The sequence below is a fragment of the Frieseomelitta varia genome, unplaced genomic scaffold (genome assembly GCF_011392965.1).
Source record: "Frieseomelitta varia isolate USP_RPSP 00005682 unplaced genomic scaffold, Fvar_1.2 scaffold_1011, whole genome shotgun sequence".
In the NCBI taxonomy this organism is placed as follows: domain Eukaryota; kingdom Metazoa; phylum Arthropoda; class Insecta; order Hymenoptera; family Apidae; genus Frieseomelitta; species Frieseomelitta varia.
Genome location: NW_025108653.1, coordinates 38418 through 62797, shown reverse-complemented (window position 1 = coordinate 62797; position 24380 = coordinate 38418). Strand labels below are relative to the sequence as shown.

The 24380-nt window shown below is 35.9% G+C and overlaps 1 protein-coding gene across 22 annotated transcripts in view; it reads right to left on the bottom strand.

Annotated features, from left to right (window-relative positions):
• Positions 1-21724, bottom strand: part of LOC122533726 (basement membrane-specific heparan sulfate proteoglycan core protein) — a 112524-nt gene extending 90800 nt beyond the window's left edge. For 21 of the 22 annotated variants that reach the window (XM_043665398.1, XM_043663759.1, XM_043664343.1 and 18 more), the window contains exons 1-8: positions 21569-21724; positions 21069-21223; positions 18972-19128; positions 18711-18879; positions 18133-18296; positions 17484-17633; positions 16893-17129; positions 16605-16721 (exon numbers count right to left, since the gene is read on the bottom strand). In XM_043665398.1, coding sequence (XP_043521333.1) covers positions 16605-16721; positions 16893-17129; positions 17484-17633; positions 18133-18223 — 595 coding nt within the window. In that variant the 5' untranslated portion in view covers positions 18224-18296; positions 18711-18879; positions 18972-19128; positions 21069-21223; positions 21569-21724. The remainder of the gene's footprint in view (positions 1-16604; positions 16722-16892; positions 17130-17483; positions 17634-18132; positions 18297-18710; positions 18880-18971; positions 19129-21068; positions 21224-21568) is intronic. The other variant, XM_043664584.1, reaches the window with a different exon arrangement.
• Positions 21725-24380: the final 2656 nt, after the last annotated feature.

Sequence of the window (24380 nt, the reverse complement as noted above, 5' to 3'; positions counted from 1 at the left end):
ATTTGTAAATATATCGAATTTCTCGCGTGATTAATACTGTATCGTTTGAAGTTAGAAAATGGCCAACGACTTGGGGACAGAAGTGAACATGAATGAATATCAATAGAGATGAGATCAGTCAAATTCAATTTTTCATAAATTTATGTTAGCTAGCATAATTATCGTAAAAAATTCTCAAGGAAAAAAATGACTTGCTATAAAGAAAAAGATTATTTTAAATGTACTTATTATTTATATAATATATCTATAAAACAATGGTTCGTTATATAAAAATTCGTACTCCCTTTTTTTTCTTTTTTTTTAAATCCAAGTGTGTTTAAGTTTTTTCAATTTCAAGTGCATTACGTGCAATTTATTCGTCGTTAACAAGGAATTCGTCTCGAAGGAAACGAGGAGAGGTCGCATCGTTAAAAAAAAAAAAAAAAAAACAGAATTTGCCTCACATTCTTTGACGAGGACGCGAAGAATTCAAGGTACGCGAATTTCTTAACTACGACAATACTATAATAAATCAAACAACCATCGGCGTTCGAAGTATCTGTCGTTCTTCTAATGACGCGTGTACAAACGGAAATTCTAATGCACGAAATTAGAGGACATATTCACGTTTAAGACGAGGATAAAAAATTTGCGTGCCTGTTTATCACTGTCTTGTTTCGTTCACTGTTACCAATTTAAAAAGAAACTTCATTCCATTGACTGAAGGGACTTCATTCCCATCACTGATTGATCTAATTAGAAATTGGAAAGATCCAAAGTAATCCTAAATTTTGTCTTCACACTCGAACTCCAATATAATTAATGATTATAATTGAGTTATAAATTTCGAGATACTACGTTCAACGTTATCCAACGATAAAATATTTTTACGTTTAATCGTAACCGATAATCAACAGTTGATTACAATTAAAGAAACTCGTATTCATAATTAACGAAAACCAGAGGTTTGTGTCATATTACTAAATATATTGCACTCAATTTAATTATAAATATAATAATTCATTTAAATAGAAATATCATTACTAAATGTATTGCCACGGTTATTCTACCTCGGGCAAATAAAATTATTTTTGTACATTATATACGTGTCACGTGTATTTTTATACAATCAAATTTTACAAGTGGCATAAATGTGACTTGGAATTATGATAGTTATTAGCAGATTATTATGGATTATTATTGGAAATTTTGAACGTACGTAAAAAGATATAAAAAGAATACACAAAGTGTTCAAAGTACCGTGATCTCTGCAATATTTCACTTGTATTCTCAAAAATAATTGTTAGAACTTATCCAAGAATTTTTCCAAGAAAGATGTTTCGAAGACTTTTCACTGAACAATTGTCCGTTGTACAAGAGTTATTAACAATTGTATTAAATACAATGTGTATAATTTATTTTATACCAAACTCGACGAAGAAACAATTTTTAATAATTCTACACGGTTGTTTTCACGGCAATGTTCATAATAAAAAAAGAAAAAAAAGAGAAAAAAGTATTCAAAGTATCTCAAAATGTAAAATTCAAGGCTTCTAAATTTTTTAAATTCCTCTAAAAAGAACTTTCCAAAAAATTCTTCATTGAACAATCTCATACAATATTTATCAATGTAACCTGCTATTCAACTAGCATTAAAATCCGGAAAATTATCGAAAACTTGATCAACAACTTTTAACAATTTCAACTTAATTGAAAAAACAATATCACTGGTACCGAACCAGAGGAAATGAAAAAAGAAACCAAAAAAAAAAAGACCCCCAAAGTGTTAACACTCCACCAAAACTCAAACTTGCCAGAAACTTTCCAAATCTCAACGAAAAATGGTAGAATCAATGCATCAAAGACACACTCCACTGAATGAAACTGTCCATCGTTCGCGATCCTCGAAGAAGATGTTCGATCCTCGATCCTCGAGCGGAAATCTCCTACCGATTGAAAAAAAAAAAAAAAGGAAGGAAAAAGAAAACCAACTGGAAAATCGAGACGAAAAACACGTCGGCTGCCGGATGTTCGCGAATCTTTCCTATCCTCTCCTATTCACCTTCGAGGATGATGCGAGTCGCGAGAATAACGCGCCGATTCTCCGTGCAGACGCCCCGCTGGCCGAGGCTGACAGACTGGCAAACTGCTAGCCGCCATGAACCGAACACAACAGGCCACCCCACCCTCCGCTGTCAACAAGGGAAGCGTGGGAGGCACTAAGCTACTTTACATCTTTTTTTTCTTTTCTATTTTTCTATTTTTCTGTTTTTTTTTTTTTTTTTTTTTCTATCGCCAGGACTAACGTCGACGACCAACCACCAACCAAGCCACACGCGATACCCTCCGAACTAACCCCGAGTTCTCCGTAGAATATCAAGGGTTTGAATTTTTGAAAAGTTCCGCCGTGGAACGGGGAGGATTCTTGATTTTTTTTTTTTTTTTTTTTTTGGAGGAGGAGGTTTTTCTTTCGTGGAAATGAGGAGAATCTATAGTTTCTAGTTTTTGGAAGAGCGAGAGACTCTTCTGCTCTTGACGCTGAGGCGCGACTGTTTGGTTTTGTTCTTGGAGATCTCTGCGACGTCACGACGTGGAATTTTCAATATTTCGAAAGAATCAGAGACGATCGATCGAAGAGAATCGTGATTTTTTTATTTTTCACATTCGGGAAACACTTGTTTGTGAAATTGTTGAAGTGAGGAATTGTAGAGCGAGGAATAAATTGAAGAAGAGAGTCAAGGTTTTATTCTACATCGTTTGAGATATCGAGGAAAAAATTGACGAGCCTGTTCATCAAGCAACATGCTATTTTTGAGTTTGCAGAGCAGAATATATTTTCAATATTTTAAAAATAGTTCAAACCGAGAGGAGAACCACAGTTGTCTTCTTTCAAAGACTTCTTGAGGACAGACGGTGGAAACAATTAGTCGAAAGAGAAAAATTGGCGAATATGGTTTCAATTTTTTGAAAAAGTTACAAAGTCGAAAAAGCTCGATCGTTCTCTGCAGATACTGGGGAGAAATTATGAAAATGATTGGTGCATGTAGTAAATTGTTTCGAGCGATGGAGAAAGAAATTTGATTTATACACAGACGTAGAATCTTGAAGTATTTTTTAAAAGAGTTTCGAATTGGAACTCGAAGAAAAATGTTTATTAAACGTGTAAAATATAGGTTAGAGATTGATAAGAATTACATAAAATTAATACACGCAGACTTATAGCTCAGATTTGGAATTTTAGTACAGTGTAAACATAGGTTTGAGTTAAAAAAAAAAAAGAATCGTTTCTACTCGTGCAATTTAAGAGACAAGTAACTACAAAATTTCAGAATAGGAAAAACCTCCCGCGGAAATCATTTATTTTTGGTGGTTCATGCTGAGAGTATGAACCATAAAACATGCAAGTCCTCGTTGTTCTCCTGTTTCCTCGAGGCCGAGGAAGAACGTTGGATTTTTTAAAGAAAACGGTATGGAGTCTTGATCAGAAAAATATTTTATGAGTCAGGGGCGTAGAATTTTTTGGGGGATTTGCGGGCTCACTTCTACAACTTCCTTCAAATATGGAAGAATCCTCCTCCTCCGTCTCTCGTAGGGAAAAACAACAAAGCACAGACAATGTTTCAACATTCCATTGCGAAACGATAAATACCAAATGTCGACGAATTAAAAAATCGTCTTTCTTCGATGAATTCGAAAAAATTTTTTGACGAGAATGTTTCATCCCAGAAAACTATCTATCCCAGATATCCACGTGAATTTCTAAGGATACATAAATCAAGAGATCCGACGAATGATCTAACAGGGATTCAGAAGATACGTAAGTAGTTTGTTCGTCGAACGAGCGTGGATTTGTGGACAACAGAAGGATTTTCTCTGGTTCCGTGTGATCGCGCTCGAAGCTTCGAGAGATTCGGAGGCGACTTTCTTTCTTCCGCCCCCGCGGAACTTGTAACGCGACACTGATCTCAAATCGGGGGAGTTGGTTTTAAAATTAAGACTCTCACTTATACGATCCCCGAAAAAGAAAGTTGAAATTCCAATCTTCCAAGGTTGTTAAATCCTAAATGACAAAATTTAAATTTACTTGGAAATTCCGAGCTTGACTGACTAAGCCTTCGCTTTAATCCTCTGAACAATTTCAATTTCCGTGACACATTCCGTAAATATCGCAGGGATCGTCACGCGTTGCCGAGAGCTTTGCGATGCTTTTTGACAAATTTCGACAAACGAGAAGAAAAAGAAGAATTCAAAGAAGCAGAGTAAATCGACTTGAACAATGGGGGAATTTTAAAATTCCAATTAATCAGACTGCTTCGAAATTTCAAAATAATTTCGAACGATACTCGAGAGCAATGCTTCTTTCTGCCTCGCGTTTTTTTAAATTTTCAGCTTTGCTAAATTTCAACGAAAATCCAGAAACTGCCTCGAAGCAAGGAGAATTCGAAGAACATAAACGACACGGCAGAAACTCTGTAAATTCCAAGTATCAATCAATTGAATAACGTTTCTTTCCATCTCAAACTATCATAGACAAAATAAATCGTAATTTTCAACAAACTGGTCTCACGAGAAAAGTGGAATTTGTCGGGCCAAACCTCAATTCAGCTTCAAACAATAAAGATCCACGACTCTTAAAAATATCAGCCAGCCAAAAAAAAAAAAAAAAAAAAAAAATCTCAAGTGTGATTCCGAATAATTAATAACGATCGAATATTAATGCTTCTTCCTGCCTCGCGGGCTTCGAAACTAATTTTAAGCCTCGTCTCAACGTTTAATGAACTTCGAGATAGGAGAAATTTCAAGAAACTTAAGGAACTCGGTTGTTCATAGAGGAGATGATTTCGGCTCGAGGATCGTTGGCCAAAAGTGGTACCAAGATGACGGAAAAGATCCACGGTTTACCGATCGAATGTCGACAGCGTGGCCGCCAGTGTCTCTCGAGGGAGCGAACGAACAAGCCCGCGCCGTCTCGAACGAACGACTGACGCGCGACGCGTGCCAGCCGCGAGACGCTTCTGGCGCGAGAATCGCGCAGCGCGCGTTTGCCGCGCGTCTCTCACTGCGCATGCGTAGCGAAGCCCGCCAGACGCTACGCAAATTGAAAACTATTCGATCGCTAGACGCCTTCCTCGTTGTCTCGTGCGCTTCGATTACGCTCGATGCCAATGGTCTGGGAATGATTTGAGAAAAACTGTAGAATTTATTGTCGGATCTGTGCGTGTCAGAAGTGTAATTTGAAGTAGAAAGATCTTACGACGGTATGTACTGTATTTCCAGAATATCCGAATAATGAACGATAGATTCGCGTTTTCGGAATAATTTGTAACTTCTGAAGCTGCCTTTTAATTTTTAACTTTGAATTTTGAATTCAATATAATATAATTTATTTTATTATTATGTTATAATATAATTTATTTTGAATTTAATATAATAGTTTTGAAACTACTGAATTTTCATAGAAAATTTATGGATATTCTTTTCACAGAAATTCATTTTTACTTCGAATTGTATTTAATCTAGAATTATTGTATTATATACTAAATCTTCAAGTTTAATAATGAGTTTTTTATTTTGAAAAAATAATTTTTTCATAGGAATTTTATAGATACACAACGGTGTGCTTCTGTTTTGTGCTACTTGAGAATAAACTGTATAAACTTTCAAAATATCTCTTTACCTTTGATTTAAAATTTGAATAATTACTTTTAAACTTGACGTGTTAATTCGTAATTTTTCGTAGAAATGTCATAAATTTACAATTATTGTAATTTAAATCTTATATACATTGAACTCTGTAATTTAAAAAAAAAAATTTGTTAGATTTGCAATGGTGCATTTTTTGCAAATTTGAATGATTTTTCGTGAAACGATATGAATAAATCTCATCTTTTAAAATTAATTTCAATAATTAGTTTGAACTTTGAACTTTCAACTCAATTTTCAACTTTCTTTCCGTTTCTTAATCTTCCTGATGACAATTTATGATGGTTTTATTCATTCGGTAGTTACGAATGCTTTGACAATGTGTGCTATTTAGCACAATAATTCTAGATCAAATACAATTCGATCCAATTGTTCGTTTCGAGTAAATGTTTCAAACATTTGTTATCATGAACTGACATGAACCTTACATGTCTCTTACGTTGCTAATGACCTAAAAACAAGGGGCATTCTGAGATTGAAATGAAATAGTGTATGAATGCTCTGACAATGCGTTGATTTTCTTGGACTACATTAGACTATACTTAAAGTAGCTGCACAACTAGTTTAGCCACCAATCTAAAGTTTTCATTCGTTTACAAAACAGAATGATTGGACTGTTTTACAATGAGACAATAGTTAAAAACAAAGTGAATGAGACACGATATTTTTCTTTATATACATATTTTTGAATAATTCAAATTCGATCTCCAATAATGATTTAAGTGAATTATACTTATAAATTACATATTGTAATTATTGTTGATGATTGACGAATGATTGATCTTAAATCACACATAACACAATAATTAATTTGAAACTGCACTTGATCATAGAGAGCTTCGATATTATTAATCAAGAAAGTAAAACAATCTCTAAACCCTTTCGCACTGTGTATTTAAAAGAAAAGATACTAGGCGAGATTACTAGAGTACGTATAGGGAATTATATATTCCATAATATATAATATATAATTATATAATACATAATATAATTATATATTATAGAGGGTGGACCAAAAATCACTTCCTACTAAAAGTACACTAATGTAAGTTCATGTTTGAACTTAAATTTAATTTAAAATTAATAAAATTAGTTTTTTAAAATATTTTTTAATATATAATTTAATTTCATTAAAAAAAAAATAGATGGAAACTTTCTGCCACTCATTTTATTATGCGTTCAATATAAGCTAGATACGTAATCTATATGCACAACATAAAAAACTGTTAATCGAAAGTTACGCAAGGCAGGTTTTATTCAGTTTATTAAAAAAGTATTGATAAACTAATAAGAAAAGCAACACATGACTGATCTGTTTAATTCACCGCTATTTCACGCGAGAACATCTGAATTCTAATTAACACCAGGGACGAACCGAGAATTATTCTACAGATCTGATCCAATCTGATTCCCGGCGACGTAAACCATCCCGCGAAGGCCAAGAACGTAAGAACACGTCCGGTGTTCGGCGGATTATAAAAGTTTTAAATAAAATAAGTTGAGAAATCACGGTTCGTGCGCGGCGATACTCCCACTGCTCGTGGAACCCGAATATATATATATATATATATTGTTGCACGGCGTTTATTCGAACGTCACAGCCTTTGCCACCGCACATTTTCATACTAATGGACTTCTTCAACTTTCACGACACGATGTAACAAGCCGCGAATTATCTTTTTGTCAGGCAGATTAAGACGTGATCGTCGACAGTCCTTCGACTTCCGAGAGAGCTTTTGGACTTTGCAAATCAACCGATTTTCACGTTTCAGAGAACCTTTCTACGTCGGTTGCATGGCGACGTAAACGGTCCGCCAAATGGAGATTTATTTAGGAATTGTGTAGCGCAAAGAGATTGTGGATTTTCGTGGATTAAATGTCCAAAGTATAGCGATTCATTTATGTATGAGAATTATATATATATATATATATATATATATATATATATATATATATAAAATAAATAATATGTACATATTATTATATAACAAATATATATATATAATAAATGTATATACATAATATATTTAGAATGCAAAACAATTTTATACCGATTATTTATAAATATGTAGTTAACTTTAGTTTACACAACAATGTTTAATTTTTCGATCAATGGAAAATTCATTCTTTTCAACGATCTCACTTTAGAAAAGCAACCTTTAATCCCTTTTCCTTTTCCGATTCTAAAGATCTCTGATCCGTAGGAAAGAGCTACACCAAATTCCTAACCTCAAACATTTAACGACGCCGCGTTAACATAACCTCTCGTACAATTCTCGAAATTTCTAAAAATCTCTAAAAATCCCTCTGCATTAAACATTTAACGACACCCACGTTGAAAAACAACCTCTAGCAATACTCTCTTTGATTCCCGAAAACTCTCCCCTAAAAAAAAAAAAAAAAAAAAAAAAAAACCAACCAAAACGAACCACCGAAAAAAATACAGAAACGAAGGATTTATCGCGAGTTCAGTCACGTCGCAATTATAATCCATCCGTGACACTTCAGCCAGATTTACGACAGTCATCCCCCCATCGGGGGTGGTAGCCACCCCCGACCAAACAACCAACCAACCACACTTTCATCAGCCGCGCTTTTTAGAATTCATTTTCGGCTTTAAGCTTCATTTCTCGAGCCACGAGGAGAATTAAGCTTCGCGCGAGGAGGAGGCGGCGGGTGCTGGTGTTGGTGCAGCTTGGTTTCCGGGGGACAAACGGGGCAGATTGGTAGGCGTTACCGTGGCTGTTGCCACACTTAAGGGGTCCAACACTCGGTAACGAACCACCGTTTTCCCTCCCAACAACCACCCCCTCGTGAACCATCCGTTTCGTAACTCTGACTGCGCTGGATGCATGTACACATCGGAATAACGGCACGGGTGGACTGTTTCTCAGCAATCTAGCATCTAGGACAAAAATCGTAGCTGGTGCAACGTAAATCATCAGCCAGCAGAATGAAACTGTTCGCCTGACTCTTGCGTCACATGTATCGTTCTTTCTGAAATCAAATTATTGCCTGTTTCGATACTTTGCAATCAAAGTTGAAGAGAAATTTTCGACAATGGAACTTACGCAAGAATAATTCAAAAGGAAAAGAATCATGTGTAGAAATGATATCGATCGTTGGGTGAGAAAAATTCATTGATTTCACGTGACTTTGGACAATCATCGAGAGTTTTCTCTCGCTGGATTATCATTGGACAGACACCGCGCGCTGTATGATGTGCTCGACAATACGACAATACAACGACGACACGAGACGACGAAAATGGGGATGAAACGACACGGTGGTGGTGGTTTGAGGATGTTGGTAGTGGTGGCTGTTGGTCGGGTGGTTATTTCGCGGCAACAATTCTCCGGCTTTTTTGTAATTTACGACAATACGAACACGACCGGCAGAATTACGACCCGCCCCACGCGGCTGCGCGACCCCGAATCGTTTAATCTGAACAGGTTGGGAAAGAAATATCCACGACGAAGGCACGCCAGCTCCGAGGCTCGGTTTCAGTGTCGTTGCAGAGATGCTTTTCCTTCGTGGTTTTTAAACATAAGCATTAAGAATAAAGGGGGAACAGAGGAAAAGGATTTACGAAAGGGGCAAAAAGAATTTTCTTTGAAACAATTTTAGAGCTTTAAATTTTTCGTAAATTTTTACAATTTTCGGGGAAAATTTTATTAAAACAGCGGGGAGAATTTTTTAAAGGAACGTTGAAAATGGGGAGAACTTTACGAACATGTACGTGACTGCGAATAATTATCTTTATCTCTAGCATTATGCAGATACAGATATAAATATCTAAAAATGACTAAATAGCTATTTAGAAAGTTATTCGTGAAATAAACTGACAAGCCTTCGAATAATCCCGAGTGTTGAACAGGTACGAAGAATTTCCTAAAATTTTCCGCTGTAAACTTGCATACAATAATGCAAAATATTTATATTATGTTATCTATATTGAATATTTGTGTTTTGACAGGCAAAGTCTTTGATTATAATTATTATTAACGCTATTTATTTCACGACGTGTCGCAGTTTGATAACAGATACTATCAGCGTACTGGCCTCGATGACCGTGCCATTATCTTTAGTCTTGATTATTTATGAAATAAGCTCAAGGCGCATACGAGGCTCGTTCGCGCGGAAACTGACATCGTCCACGAAATTTCGTGGCTCGCCGAAATCCGACCAGAAATTATTTAACAGCCTCCCGGATCTCTTATCAGACGATAACACGCGACAAGCTAATTATCTCTTACGCAACCAATCGATAAGTCACAAAAAAAAGTACCTACCATCGAGAAAAAAAATCACGGAAACTAATCAAAAACTTGAGAATCGAGAGGATTTTTTTTTTAACGTTAAACGTACAAATTCTCTTTCCGTTAAAAGTTAGAATCAGGTTCGAAGACGATGGAAAATTTTCCAGATGCTTCTTGTTAAATTGGCCAATAAATCCTTTAAACACGTGAAACATTGCCATAGTAATTTACTTGTTCAAACATTCATAGTACTCATAGTATTCATTCATAGTAATTTATTTGTTCAATTAATATTTAATATTCATCTCTTTGTTTCTAATCAAATCAAAATATAATCACGAGAACAAAAAAATTTCCATTAAAAAATAAAAAAAGAAAAAAGATAGCAATCTACATCTGAAACATATCTAGACGAAGCTTTGGTCAAATTCAGAAGATAAGAAAAATTCGTATGTTTAAGAAGAACTGGGGCAAAAGTGACTCGCGGCATGTTCGCGAAGAAAAAAAAAAAAAAAAAGAGAATACGGGGAGACATTCAAATTTTCCTCCCCCGGGAAGCTAAGTGGCTCGTTAATTTATCGATCAAGGATCACGCGACGCTGGTGAAATTCGTGACGTGATTTACAGGCGGAACGAACGACCACGGGGCGCAGGAAGTTTTCAGACAAATCACGCTGGCCGACCATTCGCGACACATTTGCATATGCTTATTCTGTCAATAAACCGTCTGCATTTTCATTCGCCGACGAGTAAAAATGCCTTTTTTGCTTTCGAATTGTCGAAGGATCTTTGTTGAAACACGGATAAACGTGGAGAACAAGGATAACCAAGGCCCCGGTCGAATTTAGAGTCCCAAAGAACGATTATTGTTACGCTAATTGAACGGGCGAGGAGACGTGAAAATTTTATGGAAAATAATTTCGAATCACGCAGGTCGAAGATCGATTCTTTGCGCTCCAAGTTTATTCGATGCTTTACGTTTGAAAATACTATTGTCGAATGTTGAAATTACGCGCGATTGTAATGTTAAATTAAACTCGAGATATCAGGCCAACAACAGTGTTTTCGCGTTCGAAACTATCTTCCCTTCTCCACCCGCGCTAAAATTTTTCGAATATTCATAACTAAACGTTCACTTTATAAATTATTAGAGGAAACTAAAAGCTACGGGTTCCGTGTATCATGCAATTTTGAACGTTATGAATTTTATAATTATTCAAATTTACTGCGTTTTTAAAATCTCATTTTAATTTTACGAAACTTTCAGAAATTCCAATATTTATAATTACACGATGAATTATAGTCCCTCGGTGCGCCTCCTTCGGACAATCATTTGAGTAAATTATTTCAAATAACATCACGTCACAAATCAATCCACAAGTAAGAGAAATTAACAATTATTAATTGTTGGAAGACAATCGCGGACTATACCAGATTATATTAAATTAAAAAGATATTATATTATTATATATTATACTATATTATATTGTATTATATTATATTATATTGTATTGTATTGTATTGTATTGTATTATATTGTATTGTATTGTATTGTATTGTATTGTATTGTATTGTATTGTATTATATTGTATTATATTATATTATGTTATGTTATGTTATATTATATTGTATTGTATTGTATTGTATTGTATTGTATTATATTGTATTATATTGTATTATATTATATTATATTATATTATATTATATTATGTTATATTATATTATATTGTATTGTATTGTATTGTATTGTATTGTATTGTATTGTATTGTATTATATTGTTTTATTTTATGTTATATTGTATTGTATTGTATTATATTGTTTTATTTTATGTTATATTGTATTATATTGTATTATATTGTATTATATTATGTTATATTATATTATATTATATTAAAAGATTATATATGTATAATATAGACTATATAGATTAAATACATTATATTATATTAAAAAGATTTAAACCCCATTTCAATCCTTTCGTACTTACAATTCACTTACATATCTCATTAAAGCAAACTTATCATTGCAAACGTTGCAAGCAGAATCACACCGAAACAGATTGGTCCAAAAAAGAGTCACGCCTGTAAATCATTCGATTCTAAATTAAACACTGTTATCTCGCGAAGGATATTTATAATGGAATAACCGTTCAACTATTCTGAGAATGTTAATAGATAGTCAAGTTTGTTGAGACAGCCTTCAAGAAATTATACTACAACCGTATTGATACTGGCTCTGATCCAGCTGTAACAGGTGATCGAATCGCTCTCGAATTCTCGAAAGTTGAACCGATAAATCTTGTTTTATTGGGAAATCCTTTCATGTGACGTGTGTAACTCGCGCCTAAATTCAAGTCTAACGACTTCGAAAATGGATATTTTCGTAATTTTCGCGTTGATGCGATACACGGCTGTTCGAAAAACACTTTCCATTGCTATTTCTGCCAGTTCTTGGCCCTCAACTCGAGAGCTGTTTAGATAAGAACAATCGTTATTTTCACTTTGGATCGAGAACGATGTTGAATTCGTTCTCTTGGATTTTTGGAATATTATTATTCATCGTTAATTATTTTTTAATCGAAAAATTGTGTGACACTACACAGATTTTTCTGTGTGTTTCTTTTTTCTTTTTTAGAACGTAACCAAAGAAACGGGATTTATTAATAGAAAATTGCTCCATCCGCTAGATACTATATGATAAATTTTGTAATTATAATTTATTTATAATAATAAATTTTATTTTATAATTTTTATATAGTATTATATAATAATTATAATATTATATAAATTATAATTTATAATATTATATAATTTTACCTATTCGAACCTAAACTCCTGTTACACGAACGAAAAATCGCTAGCTGAGTGGTAGATTCCGCATCGTGCAAACTACACATAAATCATAAAATATAAACGAGTTCATTTTGGCGAACACGATGAACCTTGTTTTCACGTCATTAATAAATACATCGCAAGAAGACGATCGTCAAGCTAACAAAAATTGAAAAAGAAAAAAAAAAACTACACACGTTTTCGTCGAACTCGAAACTGCGACCGACATTCAAGGCTGTCTCATTTCATTATCGATTGATAAGCGGGAGGGCTACAAAAATGTACCCCAGTACGCGAAATTCAGAGAAATCCAAACAGCCAAACAGTGATGACACGCAGGGATCGTTTCTTTTTTTTCTTCTTCTTCTTCTTTTTTTTTTTTTTTTTTTGCATCACGATGTATAACAGGTCGAGAGAGGAGGACGCACCTGAATAATGTCCTGGGACAGCGGGGGCTGACGTTTGTCGTGGCAGTGCCTAGCGTGATGTCGTTCCACCTACTATGTACTAGCCTAACGTAGAATTTATCCGCTCCCTCCCCACTTTCCCCCTCGGTTTAGACTTGCCAGCCATACCAGAGCCTGGTTTCCTGGCTTCTGACGACGTTCGGTTCATCCTGTTCACCGAGACTCACATAATTGTCGGAGTTGGCATATCGCGGAAGCAACCAGGGGGGGGGACACGAAAGTGGTTATGCGCATTCCTATCCACCGTGGTGAACGGAGGGTGGAAGGGAGGGGGCGAGGGCCTAGGGTCATCGAGTAGCGATGGGCACAAACGCAAATGTGTTACCGCGAGTGTGATCAAGGGCTGTCTGTTTGTTTTTCTTTTTTTTTTTCTTTCTTTCTTAAAGCCACCCCAACGTGATACTTCACTTTTCAATTCGTAACGAAAAATATGTATATATTTAAAAGTTTTATAATTATATTTATTAAAGTTATATATTTAATAGAATTATAAATTGTAAATATATAATTATATATTTATTAAAGTTTATTAAAATATATATTTGGAAATTTAATTTGTAATTGAAAAACATACATTTGAAAGTTTAACTTATAATCGAAAATTTATAAGTTTCTATTTTTAGGCGCGGAAGACCTGCTGAGAACTATGCAAAACTGCCGAGCAAACAGCAGCAGACTGGTGAAAACTATGATGAAACGGTATAAAATTATGGAAGACGTACGTAAAGACTGCGAGAAATTGCGAAAATTTCAGAGAAACTGCGAAAATCTGCGTAGAACTATAAAAAAAAGAACTGTGGAAACTAAGGAAAATTACATAAAAACCGCGAGAAACTAGCAACAGCAGAAAAAATTGCGGAAGTTTGCAGAAAATTACAGAAATCTTGTGAAAAACTGCGCAGAATTATCGAAACTAAGGAGAGTTACGCAAAATTAAGAGGAACTACGTAAAACTGCCAAAAATTACGTACAACTATGTAAGAACTGCGTAAAATTCCCTAAAAGCACAAAATAATTTTCCTTTTCCTACATTTCATTGAAATTCGAATATTAGAATTGGATGACGAAAAATTGGATGACGAAAAATACTAGAAAAATACTAACGAATATTAGATTATTCGAATACTAAATTCGAATATTAGAATTGGATGACGAAAAATACTAGAACTGGATGACGAAAAATGGGAATCTCAACATTTCGAATACCCATCGCTAGTAATGAAAGGGATAAGGTCGATGGTCCCCTAACGGTTGAATACTTGAATATTGATTAAGCATGCACATCGCGATTACTGGAAGCAAGTAAAAGCGGCGGGCTGCGTGTCCGCGGATATTTATAACAGATGTCTGTCTATCCCTGTCTCTCATCGACCTCGTTCAACCAGGAAGAACTTTGTTCAACTCGAAGAAAAAAAAAAAAAAATGCATAATCAGACGAAAAAGGGCACGAGGTAGCAAGGTTTCATCGTGTGAATTTTTCCGAAAATCTTTCAAGTCCTTTACGATCGACTATTCCCTTTAAATCTAACAACAGCGAAGTAAATTAAGCTGACAGTTCGAACATCCCTTCTAAAAATGTTAAGGAAAAATTTTACTGATAGTTAAAACAGACATATAAATATATATTTCGCGTTATACGATATCATTCGTATTATTTATTTTTTTATTTATTTACCGATATATATTAATTAAATTTCGTACTTCTTTCACGAAAGTTTGTAAAACAGCGGAGAAAATTATTTCCCTGACGATTGAAAATATACTTGTTCTAACTGGCAATGCTCTTTAAATTAATGATGCACTAATGGCGCAGGCGTTTGCAAACGATCATTTTATTTGCCATGGAATTTTATATTTTTCTAACATGCGATGACTTTTTTACGCAATTATGGGAAAATTGCAACGTTTAGAAAGCAAAGTATTACGTTTAATAAATGAAACAAGTTTCCACTCACATTCCATTCCAGTTGCCACACTGGTCGGAGAAACATAAAATTTCACGCCAAACAAAGTGATCATTTGCAAACATTACGATAACCTGACTTCACGCGACTATCTTGTAAATAAATTTCCAATATACGACAAGGAAAAAGTCTCCTATAAAGGGCTTATCAACCGTAGGACTCATTGTTCTGTCGCGGTCTGGCCTACTTGCACACAGTATTTCCCTCCCCATTTCTCTTTCAAACAGGGAATTTAATATCCTTTGTTGCGTTTCTAGACTTCGCGTATCTGACGCACTCTCCATTAACCGCGGCTCTGATCGAGAAACTTGAGAAGATTCGGCCTTTCCCCAGTTGCCTACTTGTGTAAGCTTGTGAAATTGGTACTCGAGATTCGCTGGTTTGGAGTTGTCGTTAAATGTTAAGGGGAGGGGAGGGGAGGGTTAGATGAAGAGCGGAGAACTAGCTCAATGCGAATGAAAACACCCGTCGTCTTCTTTAAGACGCAAGCTCCTCCAGCCCTACAAATCCCAATAAATATATGATTGAATTGAAACCATGGGCGTTCGCATTGTTTCGCTGAAAAGTTGTCAAAAATTCAATTCACGCATATGCAGATGCATAAAATTGACCTCATTTTCTTCATTGGAAGAACACGTTTTCTTCATCAGGAACAATCGTTGGAAGTAGTTCGAATTTATCAAATTGAATTGAATTACGAGTTAGCAAGTGTTGCTTGTGGAATACATGGATCTTCTCCTCGCTCTTCTTTCGATTCAATTGTTTCGATCAACTTGTTGTTCGATCTGGATCTAATTCCCCAATGACGGGCAAGAAATTCGCGAGCCGAGGTTCCAGCTTCACGTAATCATTTCGCCTCTCGAAAAAAAAGCGCGGTAAAACAAAGCGGAAGAGGGAGAAGCACTCGAGATTTTTGAATATTCAGCAGGTACATCCTGGTCGCGACTTCCACCTGACCCTCTTTCCGCAGTGAAAAATCGGCACGTTCTTGCTCGTCTTTCGTCTTTGCGAGGGCCCCGACGAGCCGACATCGATATCAATTTACAATCATGCAGTTAGTCGCCAGACGAAGGCAAAATGATCAACTCGTCTGTAACTTGACCCAGAATCGAAAATTGGAGAGCTGATCGATTCGATCAGTCGATAAAACAGATCCAAATTCCACGAAAACCGCGTCGATTTGTCGGTAAGGTAATCGTTAGTCGGTAACTAGATCACCGACGGTTAGTCGTTACGGTCGGTAAAGAGGTAAGACTGTACTTTCTATACCCTGTTGTCGGTTAGTAAGTGCAACACACTGATCGTGGAATAATCTTTGCGAAATGGAAAAAAGAATAACACCAATGATGAAACAATGGCAACGAGTTAATAAAAAGTAAATAAGATAAAAATTGACTTGCCAGGATAGCTGCAGTCATGTTCGTCGCTCCCATCGTCACACTCCTGAACGAAGTTGCACCTCTGAGACTCCAAGATGCACCTGGACACGTCGCAGGCGAATTCGCCGGGACTGCAGCCTGGAAGATCAATCAATTTCTTACATTTCAATCACCTAGGAACTGGGAGAAAGTGGAGGTGAAGATGATCAAGACCAAGTATATATATATATATATATGCACATTTGGTTGCAAGCATAGTTAATCTATGTACAAGCAATTATCTACGTGATTGGAAGACATGGCGTATACCTGGATGGGGGCAACCGTTCTCGTCATCGCCGTCGTCACAGTCCTTGACGCCGTCACACTGCTGCACAGAGCAGATGTAACGACTTCCGTCGCTACAACGGACCGTGTCGTCGGCGCGACACTTGCTCGATGCTCTCGTGTCGCTTTCTTTCGCGACGGTCGCAACGTTCGTCTGCGTTATCAGGTTCCTCTCGGGTTCTTGGAATTCTTTGTGGACCTCTGTGACGCCCTCGACGTCTGTCGGGTTCGGTGATTGGGGAGAAATGACGTGATACCATGCGGCGGTTAACGTGACCGAGTATAAATTATAAACATAAAAAGAAAGAACAGATATACATATGCGATGGCTGAAGTGACAATTTGTCTATCGGGTTTCCGACGAGAGAATGAGAGCTATGAATAAAGAGGAATAACGAGCATGAATCTGGCATGCAATGATTTAACTACGACGAATTAATTATACAATGGAGCATCCGCCGGAATGAAGTCGAATGATTATAAATATGATTATATTTATATTATAACGCTGTGGAGAGAGCGTCTAAGCGTATTTACAAAACGCTCCATTGATGAATTTTCATTGATACTTACGCGTTGTCGTTTCGGGGCAACCCTCCTCGTCAGAACCATCCTTGCAGTTTGGAACACCGTCGCAGCGTCCTTCTAGCGGCACGCATTCGCCATCTCTACACGTCAACTCGGTCGACTGATCGCACTCTGGCACGTCAATACTTCCCCCGACTAATTGCGTGTTTCGTGTGTGTGTGCGTGTGTAATTGTTGTGCGTCAGGTGGACAAAAGGATGCAACAAAAGAAGACAAAAGAACGAAAATATGAGAACGTACGAGCCTAATTTCAAATACAGCGAAGAGGCATGCAAAACTACATACACGGCTGTTCAAAAACTCTTGGAACACAACAAATAGTCCGACACAACAAATAGTATTTTACATAAGAAAGAAGACCTATGAAATACGTGTAACACGACAATCTTTATTATTATCCAATACTGAATTATCGAATGACTGAAGAGATGAAAAAAGGCTTTCGAACAGTAGCGTGCGTATGAAAATTGAATTGACCGACTCTTCCAAGTAGATCCCCAACATTTAGATAGATCATCCATCTTTATCTCGGGAAGAGATTTCTTTCTTTTCCCGCTATGATCATGTTCAGTTGGTGAATGGTCTTCGAGGAGGAATCGATCATTCCCCACGTCACCGCGGCGAGAACAAGTTACCTTGGGCTCTTCTGAAGAAAAACTCGTCAGGACGTACTTGGACGTTGCCCAACGAGTGGTACTGCAGTTGGTTCTCGATGATGTGCTGCATCTCGGATTCGTCCGCGAACGTCGAACCGATGTCTAGAGTAACTTGTGACGTGAAGCTGTCGGCGGACGTTGGCCTGAACATCAAAGAGGATGTTGTTAGCGCGCCGAGTCACTTTGATTCGGCCTCGCTGTATGCAACTTCTCTACTTCCAAAGAGGATTTCTGCTATTTATTAATTCCCAGACAACTGTCATCCATCTTCTCGATCGAGAAGTTTGAAAGTTTCTCAAAAGATATTAAAACTGAGATGTAAACGTGCGAGTCGTTTCTATTTCCTCCTTTGTAAAAATCCTCTTTACGAAAAAAACCAGAGTAATGATAAAAGAAAGATAAATTGCACGTTGACACTGTGGTGCTTGCCAGTATGGTTGATTAGTATATGCAATGCCATAATTTGGCAAGGATTTAGGTTTCTCGTGAAACCAAAGCTCCTCGAGATTAACTAAAGGAACGGACTACACAGGGGCACACTGTAACATTAGACTCACGATATTTTCACAACGTTGACATGGTGACTTTCATTTGGAATGTCCCGGTTCAGCAGCTCTTCGAGCTGTTGCGTCAGGTTACCACTCAGTTCCTTATACTCTCTGCTACTCCTGTCAGCATATTCTCTCCTGTACGGTTCTCCAACAGTCAACGTTATTCTGTAGTACTCTGCAAAGGGACGTTCGAAGTTATAAACACGAAATTCAGAATATCAACAATATCCGATGAATCGAAAAGGTCTACTACAAAAGTTAGCCTACTTCTTTCTTTTCTGCTAGGTACGTAATGTAGAGGTGTTTTGTCTGCGTCGAATGCGCTGCCTTCGTTTTCTCCGGATCCAGCCAGCTCTTCGTCATCGGTGTTGCCGAAATTCACTGGCTCCTTTCGTGCCTCGGCAGCATTTCCAACCTCGTTGTTCTGTCAATAATTAGAATCTATTAATCTATCGATCTAGAATCATTGGAATATTAGGATCGCCATTAGTTTAAGATCACTAGAATATTAGGATCGCTAAAATATTAAGATCAGTGTTATTTTAGCATATTAAGATCAGTATTAATTTAGGATCACTGGAATATTAGAATCAGTACTAACTTCAGATCACTAGAATATTATAATCACTAGATTATTAGGATCATTATTAATTTAGGATCACTAAAGTATTAGAATCACAATTAATTTCAGGATCAGTATTAACTTAGGATCACTAAAGTATTAGAATCACAATTAATTTCAGTATCAGTATTAATTTAGGATCACTAAAATATTAGAATCACTATTAATTTAGGATCATTAGAATATTAGGATCAGTATTAATTTAAGATGACTAGGATATTAGGAGTATTATCAATCCAGCATGACTAAAATATTAGGGTCACTATTAATTTAGGATAACAAGAATATTAGGATCACTATTAATTTAAGATCATCAGAATATTAGGGCCACTACTAATCTAGGATCACTAAAACATTAAGACCAATATTAATTTAGGATCACTAAAATATTAGGATCCCTAATTAAAGATCACTGGAATATTAGAATCAGTACTAACTTCAGATCACTAGAATATTATAATCACTAGATTATTAGGATCATTATTAATTTAGGATCACTAAAGTATTAGAATCACAATTAATTTCAGGATCAGTATTAACTTAGGATCACTAAAGTATTAGAATCACAATTAATTTCAGTATCAGTATTAATTTAGGATCACTAAAATATTAGAATCACTATTAATTTAGGATCATTAGAATATTAGGATCAGTATTAATTTAAGATGACTAGGATATTAGGAGTATTATTAATCCAGGATGACTAAAATATTAGGGTCACTATTAATCTAGGATGACAAGAATATTAGGATCACTATTAATTTAAGATCATCAGAATATTAGGGCCACTACTAATCTAGGATCACTAAAACATTAAGACCAATATTAATTTAGGATCACTAAAATATTAGGATCACTAATTAAAGATCACTGGAATATTAGAATTAGTACTAATTTCAGATCACTAGAATATTATAATCACTAGATTATTAGGATCATTATTAATTTAGGATCACTAAAGTATTAGAATCACAATTAATTTCAGGATCAATATTAACTTAGGATCACTAAAGTATTAGAATCACAATTAATTTTAGTATCAGTATTAATTTAGGGCCACTAAAATATTAGAATCACTATTAATTTAGGATCATCAGAATATTAGGGCCACTACTAATCTAGGATCACTAAAATATTAAGATCAGTATTAATTTAGGATCATTAAAATATTAAGATCAGTATTAATTTAGGATCACTAAAATATTAGGATCACTGATTTAAGATCACTGATTAAAGATCACTGGAATATTAAGATCAGTACTAACTTAAGACCACTAGAATATTATAATTACTAGATTTCCAGGATCATTATTAATTTAAAATCACCAGAATATTACAATCACTAGATTATTAGGATCAGTATTAATTTAGGATCACTAAAGCATTAAAATCGCAATTAATTTCAGGATCAGTATTAATTTAGGATCACTAAAGTATTAGAATCGCAATTAATTTCAGAGTCAGTATTAATTTAGAATCACTAAAATATTAGAATCACTATTAATTTGAGATCATTAGAATGTTAGGATCAGTATTAATTTAAGGTGACTAGAATATTAGGATTATTATTATTAGGATGACTAAAATATTAGGGTCACTATTAGTCTAGATGTTGTAAGTTAGTGTTCTAACTGAAATTAGGTGTTCTAATCACCATTCGTCTACAAGTCTAAACGTCTTTCATATAATGATATTATTAAAACTATATCCCTAGTACTGATTTAGTGTTTCTGAACACCAACCTCGTCAGCTTCGTCGTATTCCTCCGCACTATTGCGGGTCAATCTTTCTAAATTTGCAGGAGCCTTTACACCAGACGCTTGAGGCCCTTTTTCCCCGTCTGGCTCAATTGGGGGAGCGTTGTTCAGCTCATTGTCCGCGTTGTCGTCCGCAGATTCTGCGAAAGGTTAAATAGAACAATTTCAATAATGATTGATAAAGAAGAATTCACTAGCGTTGTTAGATTTATAATAAGATTTTCTCATTTTCTCATACAACGAAGGTACATGTGCCTCATTTCAATGACAGCGCGTTGAAAAATCTGCCAAATTTAACGAGCCAAATTTCCAAACAAGATGAGAGTATAGTGAGCAGGTTTAGATGCAGCTGACTATTTGATAATTGAGACAAATACATAGAAGAGGCAGTTGACTTATTATGCACGCTCAAACACTACATCTAAACCTACCTTCACTATGTTTTTATCCTTAGATATTGACACATATGAAATATCATACGCTACCTGAAGCCTCGGTAGTAGTGCTTGCCGATTCAGCTGGGCCAAAAAAATCATAGAATCCCCTCTTTATCCTATGAAAGAGGGAGTCATGCTGGCGCGTTTCTATCAGAGGAGCTTCGCCAAAAGACTGCTTGCCATCCTGATCGAAGACCAGATCGTCGTTCTGCAAATAAACGAGCCCGCTTCTAATCTGATTTTTTTTCACAAACCCCGGTAATCCTCGCGAGCGATCAATAAATCTTTCATTTACTCTCTAAATATGACCTCCATCTCTAAAAATAATTCCAGAGTGCACCGGGTGCATCGGGTCGTTGCAAATGAAATTTTCTACGAGACTTTTGACTTTCAGTCTGAAAGTATAATATTAAATTATGGTTCGGTAATTGACGAACGAGATCAATCGTGAAACGAGAATATCCAAAACGATTTAGGTAGCAAGGATTTATGCAAAGGAAAAAGAAAGAAAAGTTCAAACAATTAATCGTGGAGGCTAAACAGAAACTCTAGAAAGAAAGTATTCAAAAAGACCTAACAAACGAGGAACTATAAATTGCACAACGTCACCTCGTTGGAGGAGGAGCTATATATGGAGGATTCAAGAGCGAATCACTTCGTTTGCCCTCGGCAAACAAAAAAAAAGGTTTGTCGAGGATAAAAGGCGAGAAGAGACACGAGCCGTTTATCGTCGACGATTGGGGAATGATGGCGAGGCATTTGTTTGCTTGTTTTAAAGAGTTCGAAGCGTTAAAAAAAAAAAACGAGGAGAGATCGGTGGCAGCCGGTTGTGGTAATATAACGAGTGAGACTCGTCGAAGTGTGCTCGAGTATCGCGCAGTGCGCTCACGTGCCGCTCATAAAGAACCAATTCTCACCTAAACACGCGATATAAATTCAGGATCGGCCGCCCATTCCACCGGCCGTGATTCGCTGGCCAGGATTCGACGTCGCGGGTCAACGACGTCTCCTCTTCTCGAGGAACAACACGCACACGAGGAGAAAAAGAACGAGAAATATATATATATTTATAGGAAGAGAAAGAAAGAGAGGAGCACTTGGTCGAGATAAAGTATCGTTACGCGAGGAAACGACTGACGGAGTTTATGCAACCAGTGTCGATATTATGACGCTACGACACGAATAACAAACCAACGCGGATCTATACGTGACGAATCGAACGAATCCTTCTTTTCCCTGGATAGCTGCATGTAGCACTCCGTTGCTCCTACCAAGATCCAGTTTGAAAAGAGGAATGTAAATGTCTTCCTCCTTTTTTGGAAGTCAAAGATGTGGAGGAGACATTGGACGAAGTTGGGATGAGAGATCGAGCTCTTTAAGTTTGAAAGAAAGTAGCGAGAAGAAGTAGCGTGAAGGAAATTCCCTACTTTGAAATTTACCACGCGAGAAGCGTGTATTTTACTGAGGAACGGATACATATATATCAGATCTACAAAAGATAATATTTCTTCAAATTTGTACACTGTTGAGAACTACCTTTCAGTAAATGAGAAAAAAAAAAAAAAAATGTACGTTCTTCCGACTTTAATCAACAGTGGAAAGGATTAAATCATATGATGGATCTCTATCTTAGTTGTCGATCGTGACATTATAATCATTGTAAAGATTATAAAGAATGAAGGTTACAGGTCATGTCTTGCGTATTTTTCAAGAAAGAAATTTGAGTACTTTCCGCTTTTCTAATTCAACTTATAAGCGTAATAACTATGTCTATACTTATACAAAGCTGTCACTCTGCAGTAATGAAACTCTGTTTATAGGAACTCCATTTGTTTCCAATCAAATTTTAATTGAACACCCGAACTAAATGAACTTTTATTGAAGTTGAATCCACTTGTTCGGATCTAAACTTCTATCGTGTAAAAAAAAATCACTACACTATACTATACTATAGTATATAATATATACCATATTACACGATCTATCATTATCAATTGTACAAACTAATTTCTCCCTGGCGATGTATTCTTTGCTTCGAAACGGACGATTTACACGGATGTTCTACTGTAATTTTAACAAGAGGATTAACGAGCGTCGCTCTCGTGTCATTATCCTCCATGAACCTCTCCCTGTTCCCAGTTACGTAACGCTCCCACACTGGAAGCATCGTCGAACGCGGAAGTCGAATCGTAAGGCTCGATTCAGACAGACGAATTGCTGTGAAAAAATTGTTGCGACGAAATTTCTGTGGATTTATTTGACTAGAGTTGGAAGAAACATCATCTGGCATTGAATTTTTCAACAATGAATACTTAAATTGAACACTAAACTTCCTGGATTTTGAGACAAGAATCCTAGAATCTTAAAACTCGTGATTTTTAAATTCTATATTATTGGACTTAAATGTTAAATTCTTAATTTCCTTTTAAATATATTCTTGAACCTCAAATGCCTGAATAGAAAAACTGGTACGCTAGTACATTTGGAGCTAATCCTTGAATTTTTAATCAGACCCGAATTCTAAATTCCTGGACTCTGGTCCCTCAAATTTTAAATTATTAAATCTATACCTATTGATTCTTGGACTTGAAATATCCGAACTAAAAAATTACTACATCCTAGATGTCTGAATCCTAAATTTTTGAGCCTTGAACTCTCCAACTCCATATTATTGAATCCCAGAACCTTGAACTCTAAATCTTTCAATTCTAAATTACTAAATCCCAAATTTCTGGATCTCAGACTCATGAATATTAAATTACCAGATATATTGCGTTTTGTCACAAGACCATGTCACGTCTAATACTAAGAATCAGATCGACTTACAATTAGATTAAGGCCAAATAAATAAGTGAACAGT